Below are 16,278 nucleotides of genomic sequence, written 5' to 3'. Positions count from 1 at the left end.
ACTAATGAGTATAACACATGTCATATGACTTGGCAGCAGTTTCCAAAACACTCTACTTTTCATTGGCTGTGACATGAACACCTCGGACAAGTTGCCATGTTCATTTTTTCCCAATGAACATCTTTCTTGGGAAAGAAAGACAGATTCCCTCTCAAAATCATCTGATGAGCTGCTAGTCTCATTTCAGGTAGAGAAATTGCAACCTAATAATAGTAACCAAAGAGAAAACTTATATGGTACTAAGTGTGTGTCTGACATTGTGCTAAGCCTCTCACCTGGAATACTTAATGTCAGAATAACCCCATGACACTGATGAGAAAACCAGGTTCATGGAAGTAATTTGGCCAAGTTCACAAAGCTTCTAAGCAGAGGCTCTGGGGAGGGAACTTCTTAATCAGACATGCTAGACTATCTTTTCTATGCTTTCAACTCAGTTGTTCCTCCTTTGCTTCAACTAAATGTAAGGCATTCATGTTAATGAGCTTTATTCTATCATCATTTATTTATCCACTTAAACTATTAATTTTTCCTACTATGTCAGGTCCTTTAAGGGCTGGGGATACAGAGCTCTGACCCTCCAGAGACTCACACACTCCTGGGAGAAGTGGTATAGTAAGGTGATTGGAATCTGACAAATTGGGCTGGACGACCAGCCTTACCACTTAATGCTTGTGTCATCTTAATTTCCCCTTTGAAGCAAAGCTTTCATTTGAAAATTGGGATAAAAATAGTACCATCTCACAGGGCTTAGATGAGTGATACAGGAGGTAATGCACAGTGCTTCGTGCAGCAGGTACTTAATAAAGGTAGCACACAGCAGATCCTCAACAAGGTAGATTAAAAAAAAATCACAGCTATCAGACAGGAGAGAATGATTACATTCTTGTGGTAGGAATTATGATGGAGGTGTGCACAGTGTGCTGTGAGAAGAAGGAATCTCAATTAAATGAGGGCGTTCTCTGGTCTGTCCCTGGGGCCTAGCACAGTGACTGTGCTTTGCACTTGAAGAATACATAATACACATTAAAATTATTTTAATAGGCATTGCTTGTAGATGTGCTTTGAATGATAGGGAGACATCAGAATAGATAAAGAACCAGTAGACAGGTGTTTTAGGAGAGTGGGCTGCCTGTTCAAAGGTAACATTGTTCAAATAAATTGCACGGTGAGTACCGGGAACTCACTGAATGTGAGGTATGGGAGTTGAGGTTAGAGAGAGGTGTGCCATCAAGATGACTCTTGTGTGTAAAGTTCTAACTTAATTTCAAAAGCTACTGCATTAGCTTGTCACAACTGTCATAAGAAAGTACCGCAGACTGAGTTGCATAAACAATAGAAATTTATGTTCTCACAGTTCTGGAAGCTAACAAGTCCGAGACCAAGGTGTCAGAGGCTTGTTTCTTCTGTGACCTCTCTCCTTGGATTGTAGATGGCTGTCTTTTCCCCGTGTCTTCACACTGTCTTTTTTTCTATACAAATTTGTGTCCCAGGCTGGTTCAACATACGCAAATCAATCAATGTAATACATCACATCAACAAGAGAAAGGACAAAAACCACATGATCATCTCAATAGATGCAGAAAAAGCATTTGATAAAATTCACACCCATTTATGATAAAAACTCTCACCAAAGTGGGTATAGAGGGATCATATCGCAATATAATAAAAGCTATATATGACAAACGTACAGCCAGCATAGTACTCAATGGTGAAAAACTCAAAAGCTTCCCACTAAAATCTGGGACAAGACAAGGATGCCCACTATCACCACTCCTATTCAACATAGTCCTGGAAGTCCTAGCCACAGCAGTCAGGCAAGAGAAAGAAAGAAAAGGGATCCAAATTGGAAAAGAAGAGGTAAAAGTGTCATTATATGCTGATAACATGTTACTATATATAGAAAACCCTAAAAGGTCCACACAAAAGCTACTAGAGCTCATTGAAGAATTCAGCAAGGTAGCAGGTTACAAAATTAACGTTCAAAAATCAGTTGCATTTCTTTACACTAACGATAAATCAACAGAAGAAGAAAGTAAAGAAACAATCCCCTTTAAAATAGCACCCAAAGTAATAAAATATCTGGGAATAAATCTAACCAAGGAGGTGAAAGAATTATACACAGAAAACTATAAACCACTGATGAAGGAAATTAAAGAAGACTTTAAAAAATGGAAAGATATTCCATGCTCTTGGATTGGAAGAATCAATATTGTTAAAATGGTCACACTGCCCAAGGCAATCTACAGATTTAATGCAATCCCTATCCAATTACCTAGGACATATTTCACAGAACTAGAACAAATCATAATAAAATTTATATGGAACCATCAAAGACCTAGAATTGCCAAAGCATTACTGAAGAGAAAGAAAGAGGCTGGAGGAATAACTCTCCCAGACTTCAGGCAATACTATAGAGCTGCAGTCATCAGACAGCATGGTATTGGTACCAAAACAGACATATAGACCAATGGAACAGAATAGAGAGCCCAGAAATGAACCCACAAACTTTTGGTCAACTCATCTTCGACAAAGGAGGCAAGAATATACATTGGAATAAAGACAGTATCTTCAGCAAATGGTGTTGGGAAAACTGGACAGCAGCATGTAAAACAATGAAGCTAGAACACTCCCTTACACCATATACAAAAATCAACTCAAAATGGATTAAAGACTTAAACATAAGACAAGATACAATAAACCTCCTAGAGGAAAACATAGGCAAAACATTATCTGACATACATTTCAAAAATTTTCTCCTAAAAGAAATAAAAGCAAGAATAAACAAATGGGACCTCATGAAACTTACAAGCTTCTGCACAGCAAAGGAAACCAGAAGTAAAACCAGAAGAAAACCTACAGAATGGGAGAAAATTTTTGCAAGTGAAACCGACAAAGGCTTGATCTCCAGAATATATAAGCAGCTCATACGACTCAATAAGAAAAAAATAAACAACCCAATCCAAAAATGGGCAGAAGACCTAAACAAGCAATTCTCCAAGGAAGACATACAAATGATCAAAAAGCACATGAAAAAATGCTCAATATCACTAATTATCAGAGAAATGCAAATCAAAACCACAATGAGGTATCACCTCACACCAGTCAGAATGGCTGTCATTCAAAAATCCACAAATGACAAATGCTGGAGAGGCTGTGGAGAAAGGGGAACCCTCCTATACTGCTGGTGGGAATGCAGTTTGGTGCAGCCACTATGGAAAACAGTGTGGAGATTCCTCAAAAGACTAGGAATAGACTTACCATATGACCCAGGAATCCCACTCCTGGGCTTGTATCCAGAAGGAAATCTACTTCAGGATGACACCTGCACCCCAATGTTCGTAGCAGCACTATTTACAATAGCCAAAACATGGAAACAGCCTAAATGTCCATCAACAGGTGACTGGATAAAGAAGAGGTGGTATATTTATACAATGGAATACTACTCAGCCATAAAAACTGACAACATAATGCCATTTGCAGCAACATGGATGCTCCTGGAGAATGTCATTCTAAGTGAAGTAAGCCAGAAAGAGAAAGAAAAATACCATATGAGATCACTCATATGTTGAATCTAAAAAACAAAAACAAAAACAAACAAACAAAGAAAAACAAAGCGTAAATACAGGACAGAAATAGACTCACAGACAGAGAATACAGACTTGTGGTTACCAGGGGGGTGGAGGGTGGGAAGGGATAGACTGGGATTTCAAAATTGTAGAATAAACAAGATTACATTGTATAGCACAGGGAAATATACACAAAATGTTATGATAACTCACAGAGAAAAAAATGTGACAATGAGTGTGTGTATGTCCATGAACGACTGAAAAATTGTGCTGAACACTGGAATTTGACACAACATTGTAAAATGATTATAAATCAATAAAAAATGTTAAAAAAAAATTTGTGTCCCAATTTCCTCTTCTTGTAAGTACACTAGTCATATTGAATTAGGGCCCATTCTAATGACATCATTTTAATTTAATTACCGTGTAAAAGACTACCTCCAAGTTACAGTCACATTTCGAAGCACTGCGGGTTAGGACTTCAACATACGAATGTTGGGTGCATACGGTTCAGCCCATGACAGCTACTTGCAGTTGCTGAAGTCGTGGAGTAGCAAGATGAGATTTTTTTTTTTTTTTTGAGAAAGAAAAGTTGGAGCTGGTGATATGGATTTAAAGATCCTTTTTGTAAGTGTGACACGTGAAGCCATGGGGATGAAGAGTGCCAGGAGAAACTTACACAGTGAAGTGAGGAGGTCAGAAGGATAGAACCCTTGAGGACAGCAGTGTTTAAGAGGTGGGCAAAAGCTGGAGTCAGCAAAAGAGAATGAGAAAATGCAGTCAGTGGGGGAGGGGCAAAGCCAGGTGGAGTGGCTGCAGATTTTCACGCTATAAAACACAGATGTGCAAGAAATAGAATTTTCTCACTTTTTCTTCTGCTGAACACAAAGGTCCCTCTCCTAGTATGTTAGTTGTGAGGATTTCAACATACGAATTTTGTGGGGGACGCAAACATTCACCCTACAGCAGGAGGGTTAAGGGAGACTTTCCTGAGGAGGTAACATTGGAGTAACAAGAGTCTCTGATCCTCGTATTAACTTTATGACTTAGTTTTATTGTCTCCATTCACAGGTGAGGCAACTAAGTAAGTTAGGTAGCTTGTTCATAAGTTTCAAATCTATGAAATCACAGAATTAGGGCTTTAGTTTATGGCTCCTGATACCACCTTCAGGTCACATTTTGCTGTGCTATAGCATGCACATTTTTATTTTGACCATAAGAGAAAGTGTAAATATATTTAATGATTGATGGTTTTACAATTATTCACAGTAGTTGCCTTCTTATATTTAAAAGGCTACTATGTGGAAGAGAGGTGGGGCTTTTCCTCTCTTGACGTGTGGAGTGGAACACAGAACCACTGGTATTCAGACCAGATATGTGGAATTTTTCTTCAAGATTTCACATACTCAGAACACACACGTGTGTGTTCATGTGTGCACAGCTTAACACCAGTTACCACTGGAGAAACAATAAGGATTGAAGAAAGAATAGGAGAAGAAAGGTATTTGGTATCGATATAATTTTATTTTAAAAATTAAAAGGGAAGTAAGAATACATTTTTATCAAGTAAATATGTCTGAGTGCATTACAATAACTGCAACAGGGTGACAAAGATTATAGCATGAGTTAAAACATAATGGTTAAAGGAGGTGAAAGACTTTTACATGGAGAACTATAAAACTTTGATTAGGGAAATTAAAGAAGACTTAAAAAAATGGAAGGATATCCCATGCTCTTGGATTGGAAGAATCAATATTGTTAAAATGGCCACACTGTCCAAGGCAATCTACAGATTTAATGCAATCCCTATCAAATTACCCAGGACATATTTCACAGAACTAGAACAAATCATACTAAAATTTATATGGAATCACAAAAGACCTAGAATTGTCAAAGCATCACTGAAGAAAAAGAATGAGGCTGGAGGAATAACCCTTCCAGACTTCAGACAATACTACAGAGCTACAGTAATCAAAACAGCATAATGTTGGTACAAAAACAGACATATGGACCAATGGAACAGAATAGAGAGCCCAGAAACGAACCCACAAACTTTTGGTCAGTTAATCTTCGACAAAGGAGGCAAGTGGAATAAAGACAGTCTCTTCAGCAAGTTGTGTTGGAAAACTGAACAGCAGCATGTAAAGCAATGAAGCTAGAACACTCCCTTACACCATACACAAAAATAAACTCAAAATGGTTTAAAGACTTAGACATAAGACAAGACACAATAAACCTCCTAGAAGAAAATCTAAGCAAAACATTGTCTGACATACATCTCAAAAATGCTCTCCTAGGGCAGTCTACCCAAGAAATAGAAATAAAAGCAAGAATAAATAAATGGGACCTAATTAAACTTATAAGCTTCTGCACAGCAAAGGAAACCATAAACAAAACAAAATGACAACCAAGGAATGGGAGAAAATATTTACAAAAGATAAAACTGACAAGGGCTTGATTTCCAGAATATATAAACTGCTCATTTGACTTAATAAGGAAAAAACAAATAACCCAATCCAAATATGGGCAGAAGACCTAAACAAGCAATTCTCCAATGAAGACATACGAATGACCAACAGGCACATGAAAAAATGCTCAGTATCACTAATTATGAGAGAAATGCAAATCAAAACTACAATGAGGTATCACCGCACACCAGTCAGAATGGCCATCATTCAAAAGTCCACAAATGACAAATGCTGGAGAGGCTGTGGAGAAAGGGGAACCCTCCTACACTGTTGGAGGGAGTGTAGTTTGGTGCAGCCATTGTGGAAAACAGTATGGAGATTCCTCAAAAGACTAAAAATAGATTTATGATACGACCCAGGAATCGCACTCCTGGGCATATATCCAGAGGGAATCCTAATTCAAAAAGACACCTGCACCCCAATGTTCATAGCAGCACTATTCACAATAGGCAAGACATGGAAACAGCCTAAATGTCCATCGACAGATGACTGGATAAAGAAGTTGTGCTATATTTATACAATGGAACACTACTCAGCCATAAAAATGATAATATAATGCCATTTGCAGCAACATGGATGTCCCTGGAGAATATCTGGCTTACTTCACTTACTAAGTGAAGTAAGCCAGAAAGAGAAAGAAAAATACCATATGATATCACTCATATGTGGAATTTGAAAAAAAAAAAGACAAATGAACTTACATATAAAACAGAAACAGATTCACAGACAGAATACAGACTTGTTACCAGGGGGGAGGGGTTGGGAAAGGATAAACTAGGAGTTCAGGATCTGGAGATACTGACAGGTATACATAAAATAGATAAACAAGTTCATACTGTATAACACAGGGAAATATATTCAATATCTTGTAGTAGCTCATGGTGAAAAAGAGTAAGAAAATGAATATATGTATATTCATGTATGACTGAAGAATTGTGCTGTACACCAGAAATTGACACAACGTTGTAAACTGACTATACCTCAATAAAAAAATAAACTAAAGACATAACGGTTAAAAAAAATAAATGAGAGACCTGGGTGTGAATTTTGTTAGTGGCAGAAAATGTTCAGGTATTGAAGAAAGACATGACCCATCACATTGAAAAAGTACACTGAGTGCCAAGTAGAAGAAATAAGAATGAATCCATACCTAGACACATTTTGGTAAAAATGTATACTACTGAAGAGAAGCTATTTAGAATTAAAGATAAGATTTTAAGAAAATAGATCACCTATAAAGAAATGACAGTGGACTGAAAGCAGATGCCAGAAAAAGATAGCATAATATCTTCAAAGCACTGAGAGAAACTCACTCAAAGTCTAGAATTATATGCCTAGATAAGTTTATAGGCAAAGTACATGTGAGTGTTAGAAAATCAGAAGACAATTTTGAAAAGAAAACTTGTTTGCTCAGATTTAACCATTGATTCTAATCTTTAAAATAATTGGAAAAGTTAAGCAAGTTAACAGCAAGTATATGACAGTGAAAAAATTATATGATAGTGGAATTAGACCAAGTGTATAGTATGAATTTATAAGTTATGCTAAATAAGCATAAGGATGTTTAAAAACTGTTAACAGTTGGATTAAAAAATTAGATTGGAATATACATTACCAGGTGCTTGGCAATCACAATGTTATTTTAATGGGATTATTTAGTTCCCTGTTTCTAAAGTGAGGACATGAACAAAATACTAAGGGATGTAATCAGGTTAACCACATTAGTAAAAAGTTGCTTTTGTATACATTTAGGATTTCATGCAGTATTCCCACTTAAGTAGAGAGGGATTGTACAAAAAACTAGTTTTCCTAGAAGACTCCCTTTCTATTAAAAAATTCAACTTACCTTGTTAGGAACTAAACTTAGAGAATGCTGACCTTTAGAGTAAACACTTTATCATGAAGGAAGAACCTAATTTGGTACTGCCAATGTCTGGTCGCCCTGCTGTGCTTTACAGAATGTTCTGTCTCGGATGGATTTGTTACCTGACAGCAGCACAAAGGAGGGAGACACCTGATGATGAATGGGTCTTTATTCTTGATACAAAAAATCCTAAAGACAACCAAATATCAAGTTGTTCTTGCTTCTGTTCAGGAGAATGTGAAAGTATGTCATGCTTATCTTAGAAAATAGAGCGATGAGGATTGTAAAATAGCTGGTGAAAAATTTTACTCCATCTTAAATACTAACTTTTACCATATTTCCTTCAGATGTTTTTGCCTTTTTCTCAAAGTTTTAGCCCTTGACATCTGAGTTCAGTTAGTCCTTAGCAATTACAGAATTACCAATAATTTCACTGTAATTGATATTTAAGTATTAGCTACTAGTGATAATAATGCTTCTAAACAGCAAAAAATTAATCCTTTTTAGTAACTACCAACTTGTGCCATACTTGAACGAATGACTTAGAGGTTACCTAAATAGTCTCCTAAAATTTGTTCCAAACAGTTGAGTGATCCAGTGCCCAAGATACGCATTTGATAGTTTTCATGTCTCATAGTTACATTAGTTGAATTTATCATTTCCCTAGATTCCTTTAAAGTTGAAGAGTTTAGGGAGGGGACAGTTTGGAAAATGAACTCTCTACCCTGTACTGAATGATGTAATATAATGAGAACTACTCTCAGAAGAGGTTAGATTGAGTCGGTTTTACTGCAAATGAGTGAAGACGCTAATCAACTTTATAAAAATAAATGAAAAATTGCAGCCTTAACTCCCTTTTTATGACGAGCTGCCAGCAATGAAACATAATATAAGATTACGTTTAATAATCTTGCTCATTAGTTAGCGAAATCTTACTTTGCAGTAAAAAGTTATTACTGTTTAGATACCATTGACACTCATTTATGAAACTGATCCTTTCAACCAGTCAGCTGTGAAAATGAACGTAGGTTTTATTTTTTTTATTTTTTTTATTTTTTTTGAACGTAGGTTTTAAAACGTTTATGTAGTGGTTAGTTAATTTAATACGTTAGACACTTAGATGATCAGAAGACATCACATTTCTTATTCTAAACACTCATGAAAGCAATGTGTATTTATCGTTCAAAAAATTGAAATGGCATGAATGTTTCTTACTATTTTATTCAGAAAATAGCAAAGCAATTATAGTATAAATGATCTCACACACTGCGTCTTGATTACTTCTGATATGGGAATTCATTGAATTGTTTTCCCTTTCTTGAACTGCCCCTTTTGTTTCTTAAACTGCTAGCTAGAGTTACAGTTGTATTCAATATATATGATTTTTTTTCTTCTAAAAAATAATAAGTACAGACTCAGCTTCAGCACATTTATGTGAAGCTGTGCATCACCAAAATGTTTGTACCTCCCACGTGAAATTCAAAGAACATCGATTATGCAGAGATGGTGGTGCACAAGCAGGATCACTCTGTAGTGGAGAGAATGCTGCTTAGCTGGAACATGGGCAGGATTTCCTTTCTGGTTTCTGCCCTTTACTACAGCCTAAACTGCCCTAAGGGTGGAATGACCGTGTGTAATGTATCATCTAAGCCAAGGTGCTTTTGACAGTGAACGTGGACATTTATTATTATTATTATTATTATTATTATTATTATTATTATTATTATTATTATTTTATTATTATTATTGCAAGTTGTCTGGAAAGGGGTGGCAAAGGGATAAGCCGGTGGTTAAGTGGACATTATTAGTAATTGGGAAAACAGCAGGAAGCCAGGAATGTCCCAGGCAAATCTGAATGTATGGCCGCACTTCCTAAATGGAGTGGTTAACTTTACAGGAGTGCTCATCGCTGGTGCTTATCACTGACGGTATGGAGGAAGTGTCATTCTGAATGTCCACCTTGGATTTTTAAAATTATTTTCAGTCATTCCATAAATATTTGAGAGCCTGCTTTAAGCAAGAAACTCTGGGTGCTAAGTACAATACAAACAAGCAGGGGATCTAGTTTGTCCCAAATGGTTAAAATGGAATCGTTTAAACTTTAAATCTGTAAATCTGTAGGTATAAAAAACTAAATGTTAAATGAATGGCAGAGACCAACCACTTTAGGGCTTCAGAGTGTCAGGAGAGAGGGCTGTGTGTCATCAGGCCTAGGGCGGGCCCAGGCAGAGCTTGCACGGGGCTTTGATGTCGTTAGAATTCAGACACACGGAGAGGGAAGCAGAGACGATCTTTTAGGAGAAGGGAGCAAAATGGAGGAGAACGAGTCATGTTCACAGGGCAGTGAATCAACTAAGCTGGTTTGTGGCTGAAGAATGGGAGCAAGAGACATTATTTTTAACAAATGGGGTCAAATTCTACGAACCAGTCAAAGGATAGAATAAAGAGTTTGAACTTGATCCTGTTTGGAAACAGGATCCTGAATGTGTGGGGACAAGTCGGTGATATAAAGAAAGACGTATTTTGGAAGGAATCATTTGGCAGCCCTGTGCTGGATTAATTGGAGTTTGAAGAACAGAGACCTGTTAGAGTGGTTGCCTGGTAGGTACAAGGGGTATCAGTGGAAATACAAGGAAAGGAAGCACCATGAGGAAGGAAGGACAGCAACTTAGCAACTGATCAGATATGGGAAACCTCAGAGGGGTGTCAAAGGGAAAGCCAGAAGATCCAGAGGGAGCTGATTTGGGAGGGAAGACCTCAAGTTTCATTTTATTTGGGGGTAATTAGTTTATTTACTTATTTAATGGAGGTCCTGGGGACTGAATCCAGGACCTCATGCATGCTAGGCATGTACTCTACGACTGAGCTGTACCCTCTCTCTCAAGTTTCATTTTAGACATGATGAGTTTCAAATGACGCATGGATAATTCAAGTGAAACATTTAACCATCAGTTGAAAACAGATCAGAACAGCAAAACAGTATCCTTCCATGCTTTATTTGAAAATATGTGCCACTTTCCAACAACTTCTCATTCTTCCAAAAAGTTCTGCAAATTATTACTAAACTATAATCAAAACCCCACATTAGTGAAGGAAGCTGGGAGGCATACCGTGACTAAAGCTGACCTAGAATATAGTGAACTTAGATTCTAGTCATGTCTCTGCCTCAAACTATGAGGCCTAAGGCAAGTCACCTTCCTTCTCACTGTATCTGGACTAGTTTCCTCATTGGGACAGTGAAGTAATTAGACCAAAATCTCTTCTAGCTCCAGAGTGTCTTGGTTCCATAGAGGGGAGAGGGGCTGTCACAGTCATGCTTCATGGTCCTGCTAATTTGGAACATGCTGCTGGTGTTAGTTTTCTATTGCTGCTGTAACAAATTTCTATATACTTGGTGACTTAACAACAAGAATTTATTGTCTTACAGTGTAGTAGGTCGGAAGTCCAAAATGAGTGTTACTGGGCTAAAATCAAGGTGTCTGCGGGGCTGCATTTCTTTCTGGAGATGCTAGGGGAGAATCCGCTTTCTTACCACTCTTTCCCACTTTTAGAGGCTACCCACGGTCTCCTTCCTCCATCCTTAAAGCCAGTGTTGGCAGATCCAGTCCTCACAGTACATCACTTGGAATTTCTCTTCTGCCTCCTTCTACTTCTTATGATCTTTGTGATGAAATTGGGTCCATCTGGATAATTCAGGATAACCTCCCCATCTCAAGATAGTTAATCACACTTGCAAAGTTCCTTTTTCCATGTAAGGCAACATGTGTATTCACAAGTTCCAGGGATTAGGACCCGGACATCTTTGGGGAGCCTTTATCCTGCCTACCATGATAACTTTTCCCAAGAAAAAAGGAAACCATCCTATTCTTTGTTCTTTAGATAATATTGAAACCTTATCCAAAGCTTTACTTTATTCTGTGTGATAGAATTATATATTTTGATAATTTTTGATTTCTCAAAGTTTAAAATATGGTAGTGATTAACTCTTAGGCATATATTGAAAGATTTAAAAAAAATCTCTGGTTTCCACCATTCAACAAATATAAAACTTAGTAAACATGCATATTTAAACTTAAAGAGCAAAACTACTTTTCCCTAAAATAGGGAGAGGATTGTAATCATATGTTTATTTGCTTTAGGAAATAGTGCATTTCATTGTAAATAGTAAAGAGTGAAAAATGAGACTTTAGTATAACATTTTACATTTTAAAGCTTTTTGCTAAAAAGAAATAAAATCACGTCTAATCATAGACCAGCTCCTTTTCCTCTTCTCTCACTTTGGCTTGACAAAAAGGATCTTTCAGGTTTTCAATTTCTATCTGTAAACAATGACCGAAGCAGTAATTATCTTTGACAGAGTTGTGAGGTTTTGTTAATTGAGGTTTGTGAAGAGATGTCTAAGGGTGTGTGTCATTACTCCTTTGTAACACGCTTATTTCAAATGGACATATGTCATACTGGTAGAGATGTATGTCCCACAGGTGGTGATGCCACAAATGGAGATGAGAACTTAAATGGATATCAAAAGTCAGATATTAGTGACTTTCTTCTTTTCATGTGAAAATTACTGAGTTCAATCAATGACTAGATGGGAAAGTATGTTACCAAGAAATTATGTTAAGTCCATTTTTTCTCAGTAAAATTTCCAGGACACAATTCATAGCCATGAGAGATATTATATCAGAAATAGTAATTATTAAGTCAGAGAATAATCACAAGCAGTTTCATATTTAATGTTCTTTGGAAAAATAAGCTCCTAGAAAGTTAAACAAAACACTCTATTATAATTAACTAAACAGTAATACCCCCAAGAATGGGAATGAGGAATACAGACACTTTGCATTCCTGCTTCCAACAAGAGCCAAGCCAAACTCTGCCCATACAGTTTCTTAATGACACAAGGGAAAATGGCTAAAACCACAATGGAAATAGAAAATGCTTTTAATAGTTTCTATTATAAACTTTTCACCTCATGGAGAAACTGGACAGAGAAAATTGAATAACTGTACGGCCATGCTTACTTTGTTGAATTATGCTTGTCTTTCCTTAACCTTCTCCTCTTGGTTCATGACTCTAGTCTTTGTCCTAGTTTTTTTTTTTTTTAATGTTTTTTGAGAGGTCTCCTTTCTTTTTTTATTGAAGTATAGTCAGTTTATAATATTGTGTCAATTTCTGGTGTACAGCACAATGCTTCAGTCATGCATGAATATACATATATTCATTTTCATATTCTTTTCCACTGTGAGCTACTACAAGATCTTGAGTATATTTCCTTGTCCTATACAGTATAAACTTGTTTATCTATTTTATATATACCAGTCAGTATCTGCAAATCTTAAACTCCCAATTGGAAGCCATAAGCAAAACAAAATGACAACCTACAGAATGGGGGAAAATATTTGCAAAAGATGAGATTGACAAGGGCTTGATTTCCAGAATATGTAAACAGCTCATATGACTTAATAAGAAAAAAACAAACAACCCAGTCCAAATATGGGCAGAAGACCTAAACAAGCAATTCTCCAATGAAGACATACGAATGGCCAATAGACACATGAAAAAATGCTCAATATCACTAATTATCAGAGAAATGCAAATCAAAATTATGATGAGGTATCACTTCACACCGGTCAGAATGGCCATCATTCAAAAGTCCACAAACGATAAATGCTGGAGAGGCTGTGGAGAAAAGGGAACCCTCCTACACTGGGGGTGGGAATGCAGTTTGGTGCAGCCAGTGTAGAAAACAGTATGGAGAGTCCTCAAAAGACTAGGAATAGACTTACCATATGACCTGGCAATCCCACTCCTGGGCTTATATCCAGAAGGAACATTAATTCAAAAAGACTAGCCATTATAATGTAATTAATCAATATGATCTCATGTAGAGTAGATTTAAAATATGTCATATGTCTATCATTGGACAACTACTTAGGAATTCTTTTTATCCCTGACTAGTATCTTTATTGTTGCTATCCCACAATTCAACATTTTATGGTCTGTTTGTTGTTTATACTGTTTTGTTTCCCCAATACAAAATGCACATTCTTGAATTTCTGCTCTTGTAGTTCACCTTCTCTGAATGTCCTTTCGTGTCCTCTAGAGGTAGCTACATCTTAGTCATCCTTCCAAACCGAGCTCGTTGTTTCTTTACACTGTGAACTCTTGGTTTAGTATGCAGCCTGTGGTGGTGTCTCCTTTCCCTGCTCCCATATAGAAGAACCTGTGTTGGGTTGAGCCTTATGTTTCTAGTTATTTTTTATGTTTATGTCTTATCTTTCCAGCTAGATGCTGAAAGAATTCTTAGAGGCAGGAATTATCTGCTATGTATCTTTGCATCCTTGACACTTTGTCTAATGTGGTACAGGTTTTAGGTTGCCTGTAATTTATCAGAACTCTCAGTTCTAAGTTAAAGAACCCAGCTCACACACTAATTCAAGTAGTGAAGAAGGTCCAGGGATGGGACTGGCTGAATATTTCGTCGTGCTGGATCAGGTATCCAAATTTACCATCCAGAATTTGTCCTTCTGTTTTCCTTTGTCTTGGCTTTGCTCTCAGTTAAGAGTTTCCTAAGTTATGCCTTCCAGCAGTAGACGGAGAGCGTCCCTCTCTCAGTAGATCCAGGGAAAGCTTTCGGGCGGAAAGGAGAGCTTGGACTGTCTTGGCTCGTGTGCTGGGCCTGAGTTCCATGATTATGTCTTGAGACAGGGGGTGGGATCAGGTGCCTTCTTTCTTTCATAACATTTGCACCAACGTTGGAGAACTGTTGGTTCCTTAGAGGAAAAGGTGGGCTTTTGTGCTGGCAGATGGGAAATGGATGCTGACATGCAAAAATAAGATGCCCATTGGGAATTTCAGTAAATGTTGGCTGATTGATCAAGTCAAATTCCTTCTAAGAAGGAAGTCAGGTTTGTAGAGATTTCATTTTTCATCTTCACCCAAATCATTTTATTGTTGGAATAGTGCCACGTGTTCTCTGAGCACTCCATGGTCACTGTTGGGGGCGGATGTGAAGGTGGATGTTACATATGACTTTGGCTGCCCACTGATTTATCACCAGGGTTGAAAGGCTATTACTCTCTCAAGGATGGATTAATAACCTGTGCTTGGCTCCTTTACATAGGCCCTCAAAGTTCTTTTGTGGGAGAGTAAACAGAACAGTGCTGAGACCTCTCACTGTGGACTGTGATGACGGGTTAATGATAAACCTAAGCAGCATTATCAACCAGTGAAACTGCTAGTTGTGTGACTCTGTTTTGGATTCTGTCACCGAGAGCTGCGCTGACTTCAGAAGTTGTTTGCAAAGCATACAAATGGTGTGCCATTTGAAGTTGCCATTATTTCAAATAGTGAAATAATTGAAGACATGCACACTGAGTTGGCTAATCGGGTTTTTGAAAACTGCCTTTTTTGTTCATTGAGAAGTAAGGTTAGAGATATTTTAAGTACAAAAACCTAAGGCATGTATTGGCAGCTTGCATAAATTCAGCTACTGAAAGTCCTAATGAACACTGCAGGCAATGAACAGGGTATCAGGAAGACTAAGGGTATCATGGGAAGTGGACATGAGACAGATAAAACTGAGATGTCCACTGAGGTGTTCAATAAATCTCTACTGACTGATCCACTTAACATCCCTGTGGGACAGAATCAGGCTTGTGTGTGTTCTGTATTGCTTTTTACCTTCACCCCAAACACTTAACAGCCAGACAATTTAATAATGTCTTTGAATAAAAGCATAGATAATCTTTTATTCTCTGATTTTGGTTAGTGTTAATTATGCCCTTCTTAGCTAGTTAAGTTTGTTTATTTGTTGTGGGAAAAGAGAAAATCCAACATAAATAGTTTAGCGTGTTCTTTAGAAATCAAAGTTCTGAAATCTCTGAGGAAGCTAATATTTATTTTATTCAAAACTATTTCTGAGCACTACCTTAATTTTATTTTTAATCTTTACTTTTTAGAACTGGAAAATAAGCAGAAATCTACAGCTGGTCCCTCTTCGAATATTAATTTGTTCTTATAAATGTTTTGATCAACGTGGCCCTAACCTCTTTGGAATTGCTCAAGTGTAGAGCAGGGAAGAAGCTCACTTAGAGCCTCTCAGGACTTGCCCTGTGAGCTCTGCACACACAGTCAGATTATGGCCTCCTGTGGTACCATGCTCGTCTCTTTGTCAGTACATTAAGTAAAGGAAGAAAAATCATTTAATTGTAAAGGCCCCAATTTAAGGACCACAGTCTGCCTTTAAATTGTTTAGAAAACTCTAGGTGTGCCGTTTCTTCGTTGACTTAAAAACAAAATAAAAAATGGAAAAATGAAGATCACTGGGGCAGATGAGTGTTATTTTTTCCTGTTGTTTTATGACGACCCCCCTCCTTGT

General features: G+C 37.2%; 1 protein-coding gene across 2 annotated transcripts in view; it reads left to right on the top strand.

Annotated features, from left to right (window-relative positions):
• The window catches only part of LRRC69 (leucine rich repeat containing 69), a 73,400-nt gene extending 57,430 nt beyond the window's left edge, over positions 1-15,970 (top strand). For both annotated transcript variants that reach the window (XM_031439298.2, XM_010975993.3), the window contains one exon: positions 15,860-15,970. In XM_031439298.2, the coding sequence (XP_031295158.1) occupies positions 15,860-15,970 (111 nt within the window). The remainder of the gene's footprint in view (positions 1-15,859) is intronic.
• The last annotated feature ends 308 nt before the right edge of the window (positions 15,971-16,278 follow it).

The sequence above is a fragment of the Camelus dromedarius genome, chromosome 20 (assembly GCF_036321535.1).
Source record: "Camelus dromedarius isolate mCamDro1 chromosome 20, mCamDro1.pat, whole genome shotgun sequence".
Classification (NCBI taxonomy): domain Eukaryota; kingdom Metazoa; phylum Chordata; class Mammalia; order Artiodactyla; family Camelidae; genus Camelus; species Camelus dromedarius.
Note: the sequence above shows the minus strand (reverse complement) of the source record. Positions and strands in the feature narration are given on the sequence as shown.